The sequence below is a fragment of the Cucurbita pepo genome, unplaced genomic scaffold (assembly GCF_002806865.2).
Source record: "Cucurbita pepo subsp. pepo cultivar mu-cu-16 unplaced genomic scaffold, ASM280686v2 Cp4.1_scaffold001181, whole genome shotgun sequence".
NCBI classification, from domain to species: domain Eukaryota; kingdom Viridiplantae; phylum Streptophyta; class Magnoliopsida; order Cucurbitales; family Cucurbitaceae; genus Cucurbita; species Cucurbita pepo.
The window spans coordinates 767-8,275 of NW_019647371.1; the positions used below are offsets into that span (position 1 = coordinate 767).

Here is a 7,509-nt window from a genome sequence, read left to right on the forward strand (position 1 = left end):
TCTTTGAAATTTCCATTTTCACATATCGGGGTGAATTTCGCCTCCCTCTGATACCAGTTGTTAGCTCTGATCCCAAGGTTTACACAAAGAACAGGAGAGAAAAAATACAAGGAGGAATATTTGCTAAATGATTTATTAGTGATGACTTAGTTATGTACAACAACAAAAAAAATGAGTATATATATAGTTTCAATTTACTAAATATAACTTCCAAAGATTTAAACCAATATAATCTAACAAATATATCTGTATCAAATCTTTACCAAATATCTGCCATATATATCTTAGATTTTTACGAAATATCATCCAAATGTATCGATCTAGATATCAAGCTCCATATTCCAAGAGTTAAAACATACATTATAGGTAAAATTGGATTCATACGACCGTTCCAAAAAGAAAGAAGAAGCTGAGACAAAACTAAAGCCAAACGAGCCCAATATTACGTAGGCCCTGTCGTGCCATTACCTTAGGTATTTTTCTATTTAATATTTTCTTGAAGATAACTTTTTTTTAGTTCAATTTAAGTGATTGAAAAGCGTTGAAATCGTTATTCTAGTTTCTACACTATGAAATCTTCAAAACTATTAAAACTAATCGAAAATCGAACTTAAAAATGTTTTAAAAAATGGCTCAAAATAGTGTCAGGGCACAAACTTAGTTTAGTTATGTCGTCGAGAGTTGGTTCACTTTAACCGCAAATATCATCCTTCTTTATCTTCTAGACAATAGGGCACGAGCATGGTCTTCTCCTTCGATGGTCTGGTTGTGAGCTTTTGTGGTCGAGTTGGTTTCTTCATTGAACTTCTAAATCTCCTTATTACGAACATTTGATAAAAAAAAATTATATATTTTCATCTAGAATCGAAGAAGAATTTAGGACATTAATATCGTTATTTTCAGGCTAATCAAATATACCTCAACTTGAATTCATTTGCTTTCTTGAGACGTATTCAACCTTCGATTCCTTCACGAGCATCAATCTCATTACTTCCACGAAACTATAGGAAAAGGATTTATTCAAAGCTATAAGGTATATGAAGAGAATATGACTTTCAAAGAATTTGATTCGAAACTTAATTTCTTAAAGAAATACTTAAATGCAATTCATATTTAGACACGGTAAGATCCCACATCAATCAATTGGAGAGGAGAACGAAATATTTTTTTTATAAAGGTATGGAAACCTATCACTAACGGACGCGTTTTAAAAATCTTGAAGAAGAGTTGAAAGAAGACAATATCAGCTCACCATTACAAATACATAAAAGAAATTTGAACTTGAAATAACCACAAACAAGTTTTATTTTTGGGAATGATGATCAATAATACTTCTACTAAATTAGAGTATCCAAGTGTTGATGGATGCTACCATATGATACCACAAAGGCAAGACTTATAATATCCAAATTCTTGAGTTGGTGCATGCAAGAGCTATTAGCTACAAATATGAGTTTTGGTTGTTCCTTCTCACAAAGAATCAATCCAAAGATCCATTTCTGATACCCAATCATCCCAAAGCTCCCTCTTGTTGCACCCATCTCCATCTGCCATTGCTACCACTTCTTGATCAAATTGGTAGTCCATTTGGATATTCTCCATGCGGATGCTACCACTTTGTTCAACAATTGGTACGTTTTGGTTCTGATTTTGTATCAATATTCCTTGCTTTTCTCCATTTTGATCCTCAACATATTCTTTTTCTTTTGATTTGCTGCTTTCTTCTTGAATAGGCTTCCACTTTGTGGAATTTGGCTTCTGATCACCTCCTTGATGACCATTCACCTTCTTGCTCAAATGGCAATTCCAATAGTTCTTGATGTCGTTTGCTGTTCTTCCCGGTAATTTCCCTGCTATGATCGACCACCTAAAACACCAAAAATAAAAAATATTCTCCTCTCTCCGAGTTATCCATCTAGGCATTTCAATTTTATAACATGAACTTTAAGAAAGTTGCAAAGAACGTTGTTCAAATTACCGTAAGATAAAATTAAGTTAAGTTTTAATAAAGCTAAATTCAAGATGAAGTTGAACTTCAAGATACTTTAAGTGGGGCTTTATTTGTTTTTATTGATGTATTTTTAAGTTTTAAGATATTTTATTTACATTTAGGTTACAATTCTTGAAATGAATCATACAAGATCACGAGATTTATTTTGAGGTTATATAATGCTATGTATTTTATCATTCTGATAGTAAAAAGGGAATCTTTGTAGTTTAGGTTGCATGTTTAAAATCATTTAAATTTTACATGATCGATCTTCCTTGTGAAGTGATTTGAATCTCAAACAAGTTTTCTTTCCGTGAGATATTTAATCAACTAAGCATATCGATCTTACTCTTCCTTGGGTGATTCCTTATCGTTTTAGAGTTTCTGGGTATTTAAATATAAAGATTTGATTCTTGAATACGGTTGTTAAATCGAATTCCTAAGAGTTACAATCGTTTAGGATGAAATCGTCTTGATTTAGAGGTTTTAGCACTTATGATCTAGGGGTTTGCATACCACGAGGATTTACGAGGATTCTTGATTCCATTTAACTATGGTTTTCATATCTTCATAAATATTTTACGTTTAATAAAATCGATGAGAACGAAAATAAAACGTAGAGAATAGATTAATTCGACAAGATTATTAATTCAAAAAGTTTTTTTCTTTAATATTCTTAATTTGTCCAAATTTTTAAACCAATTTTTACAAAAGGAAAGAAGATAAAAGAGATGATAATTGAAAAACAAAGATAAAACAAGAGCTTGCCTGTTGCCAAGGATATTGTGGAGGTTGAGAATGAGTTCGACTTCTTCGGGTGTAAAACTTCCTCGTTTGATATTAGGACGAAGATAATTCAGCCATCTCAGTCTGCAACTCTTTCGACATCTGTTCAAACCTTTTTCAAATCACGAAAACAACTTAAACTTTAACTTCATACATGATTCTATTAAACAACTTAGATCTCGTTTATTAACTATTTAATTTTTAAATTCTAAATTTTTGAAATTAAGTATATGAACACTGCTTTCTATAAATTTCTTTGTTATGCTATCCACTTTCTACCTCTATTTTTTTTTAAAAAAAAATATTTTTAGGAGAAATTAACTTCATAATGACGGGAACAACCCAAATAAAGTTCACAACCAACCTAAGGTAATCCTCCATTTTTAGGTTGGGTTGAATTGGATTGTTGACTTCTTTTTAAATTTTTCAATAATTCAACTCAACATAAACTTTAATACTTTAATATATATATATATATGTTTGTTTATGTTATTATTGTTTATGTTTTATGTTTGATTATGACTGATAAGTTGATATGTTTATGTTATTATTGTTTATGTTTTATGTTTGATTAGGACTGATACGTTGATATGATTCTGGTTATGCCTTGTAATACCTCATATTGTTTCATGTATGATAAATATGAATGAAAGACTATGAATATGTAGGTACGTCTCTTAAGTCATTTACGTTTTGATAAGCATGGAAGTATGATGTACATCATCTCGTTGAACCATGATTTTTAATATAAGACTTCATGCATGTTATATATCATAGGATCACAGTTTACTTCTCTAGCATGTTATGTACAGACACGTACACCACGATATTATTCAAGTTCCTTTCTCTTTTGTTGGGTTTTGGCACCGTGAGCGTGCGCTAGCCTATAGTCAAGCCTACAGCGGATGTTATGAGCCCGCCAAGTGGATTCTTTTGTAGGAGCGTGAACCGTTTTTATAGAAGTACTATGCATTCAACTCTACCCATAAGAGAAATTATGCTACAAGAAATAGTCATGAAAAAAAATTAGATCCCACCAGCATGTTACATATTGTATGTAATGCACTTCCCGATTCCAATAGTGGGATTATTGATTTAATATAATTACAAGTTTATAAATATTTAAGTTCATGACAAATTTTAAAATTATTTTTGCACAAATACACCATGACCTACTTGCAATAAAGATCTTATTTCTAAAGGAAGAAGTAAGGTCGTTACAATATTGCTAGAAAGAATCGACCATCGACTGGTTGACGACGGACATACTGACAAATGCATAAAACAAGTTTAATATCTAATAATCTCCTTCCTTAAACTTATTTCTCCACGAACTTGGACATCAAACTTCTTTTTCAGATGATGAAAAGCATCTGACTTTAATGATTTTGTAAATATATCGGCAATTTGATCCCTCGAACTTACATGGTGCAATTCCACTTCTGTTGTCTTCACATATTCTCTTATGGAGTGAAATCGAGTATCAATATGTTTCGACCTCTCATGATGAACCGGGTTCTTGGCTAGAACTATTGTCAACTTGTTATCGATAAAGATCTTAGTTGTTTCTTCTTGTTTTAGCTTCATTTTCTCCATTAATCTCCTTAACCATACAACATGACAAACACGAGCACATACTGCTATATATTCACCCTCACAAGTTGACAGAGATACTATAGATTGCTTGTTCGATAATCAAGTACATGCAGTGTCGCCAAAATAAAATGCGATCCTAGTTGTACTCTTTAGATATTCATGTCTTTCGACCCAATCACTATCGTTGAAACCAACCAACTTTATGTTGCAATTTTGCAAGTAGAACAATCCATGATCCGCCATCCCCTTTATGTAATTGAGAATCCTCTTTTCTGCCTTTAAATGTGAGGTTTTTGGTATCTTCATATACCTGCTTACGAGTCCTACTCCAAATAAAATGTCAGGTGCAAGCCAAGTACCTTAGGCAGCCATTAGACTTTTAATTTAAGACCACACTCAACATGTGTGTCTATCGACGGGCAGTCTTCAACAATAAATTCCTCTAAGATCTCCTTAGCATACTTAGGCTGAGAAATAAAAATCTCATCTTCATCATGTTGCATCTTAATTCCTAAAAAGTACTTCATCATATCTAAGTTTGTCGTCTCGAACTCCTTCTACATTGAGTGCTTGAATTCTTAAATCATAACGTTGCTGCTTCTTGTAAACATCAAGTCATCGACATACAAACTAAAAAAAAAAACACTTGGCTATGTGAGTTCATCTTTCTATAGAAGGATGGCTCATAAGGGCATTTCACAAATCCTTCTTGCATGAAATATGAATCAATTGCTTGACAGTGGTTCAACATAAACTTTTTCTTCTTTCTCATTCAAGAATCCAGACTTAACGTCAATTTGATGTGTCTTCTACTTTTGTTGGGTCGCAAGTGAAATCAACGATCTCACTATTTCTAGTCTTGCGACTATGACAAAGACCTCCTCATAGTCTATCATATGCTTTATGGCGCTCTACTACACCTTTTACATCTCTCTTCGTCTTATATACCCATTTAACACAGATGGATTTAGAGTCTTGTGGAAATGATTTGAGCTCCTACGTGTTATTTTTCTTTATGGAGTGAATCTCCTCCTCCATAGTTTTCCTTCACTTTGGCTCCTTATTTGCCTCCTCAAACGTTCCGGGGCCAAAGCCTTCAAAGAGACAAAAATTGTTGAACTTCATCTCGTACTTCTAATCAATTGGACCAACTGGTTAAGTGGAGTCATAGAGCTCCTAGATATCCCTTGTCTTGCATACTAAACTACTAAGCTCATTATCGCCTAAGTCATCATCAAGAGTAATGGGCGATAGTACTCTCTTCTCTCCCTCACCATCAAAAGGAATATAAATCTCTTTGCCAGTTGTCTCCCGGTTCCAACTCTGATATTCATCAAACTTGACATCTCTCGACATTACAACTTGTATCCCTTGCAGTTCTCACCATAGCCAAGAATATGCATTTTTGGCTTTTATCTTCAATCTTCGTGCACTTCTCTTTCGGAGCATTTGGGAAGATGCCACAAAGTGCTATGATTTAGAGTCGTTACCTTCATGCATCTCGATTCCATAATTGAATGTTTCAACGAAAGCATCTTGTTCTTCGTCTTCTTCATCTTGATGTCATATCGTATTTCCAATAGTTGCCCAATACATAATAAATCGCTTTTTATATTAGGAACATAATTGACATTCGAAATACAAAGTTCCTTTCCATTTTGAAGTTCGATGTCACTTTTCACTTTTATTGGACATATGGATAGATCACTGAATGTCATGTTGGCTTGTTGACCTTCATCGAGCCTTGTGAAGAACTCCTTTATTACACTCATGTGGTTTGAGGCTCCGAGTCTAGGAACCACATGACTGATTGAGGCGGCTCAATTTCATTGTATGACGTTAACAACATTGGTCCATTACTCGGCTTCTCATCATCAATAAGATTAGCCTTCTCCCCTCTATCATTGTATGTATTATATCAACAATTACAGTAGTAATAACTAAATTTCTTACCAACATAGCATTGAATTTGTGATTTTTCATACCTTCCTTGTCAACCACGTCCATGACTGTGGCCTCGACCACGAGCCTCATTGCTCAAAGTGGTTATTACGACCACCTCTTCCTTCAACCATCACATTTACCTCTTCCTCAATAGTATCCTCCTCTTGAGAAGCCATCCGTTTGAAGGAAGAGTTGGTTTGCAGTGCTTGTTCCATACTCTTTCCTTCTTTCTTCTTTCCCAACCTACGTTCTTTATAGAACGATAGATAGCCTTAAATTTCCTCGATTAACCTCTCCTCAAGGATCTTTAAATTCTTAAATTCCCGCGACAATGTACTGAAACCGTCAGTGTAAAGACCTCATAATCTTTTCCAAAATTCATACTTCTTCTATCATCTCACCGCGTCTTTCACATTTCCTAGTGGAATTTACACGATGGAAGTAATCATAAATTGACTCCTAATCTTCTTGTTTTTAGTTAAATTACATTAAAATTTAATAATCATTTTCACTCTATTTTCTAATCTTAAATTTTTTTAAAAAAAAAGTAATTTTTCTAAATTTTAATGAAAGTAGAGGAATTTTTTTAAAATTATGGTGAATAAACTCAAATTGGGTGGGTTTAACCAATCATATTTAAAGAAAGGAGAAATTGAAAAATTTTGGACAGTTTTGAGTAACCTACCTTGAGCTTTAAGGAATATGATGACTCTCACTGTAACGACCCAGACCCATCGTTAATAGATATTGTCCTGCTTTTCTTTTCGGACTTCCCCTCAAGACTTTACAACGCGTCTGCTAAGGGAAGGTTTTCACACCCTTATAAATGATGGTTTGTTCTCCTCCCCAACCAATGTAAAACATCACACTCAACCCATAAATTAATTCGGCAGCTTCATGGTATATAAGAGAGAGTAACTTTGCCGAAGAAATCGTGAGCTAAAGCAAACTGTATTGAGCTCTAAGAACTGAGTTTCAGATGCCATTGGCCATAGAATTATGCAAAGAAAATAAAAGGGCAACAAGTAGGGTTGGGGAAGGAGGGGTCAACGGTCAACAATTAGATGATTCATTTTTTAAAATCGAATATTTCTCTATCTCGAGATTTAATTTCTTATCCGTTTTTAAGGTCGCAAATTTGAATCCCAAACACGAGCACTCAAGTAAGTGACTATTCTGATCCTTTCTTAAGT

The 7,509-nt window shown here is 33.7% G+C and overlaps 1 protein-coding gene across 1 annotated transcript; it reads right to left on the bottom strand.

The window, feature by feature from the left end:
- Positions 1 to 1,289: 1,289 nt before the first annotated feature.
- On the bottom strand, positions 1,290 to 6,406 carry LOC111786188 (transcription factor MYB82-like). The gene is made up of 3 exons (XM_023666531.1): positions 6,358 to 6,406; positions 2,759 to 2,888; positions 1,290 to 1,867 (listed from the first exon to the last, which is right to left on the bottom strand). Exons 1-3 carry the CDS (start codon positions 6,404 to 6,406, stop codon positions 1,471 to 1,473), a joined length of 576 nt encoding a protein of 191 aa, XP_023522299.1. The 3' UTR covers positions 1,290 to 1,470.
- Between the last annotated feature and the right edge of the window lie 1,103 nt (positions 6,407 to 7,509).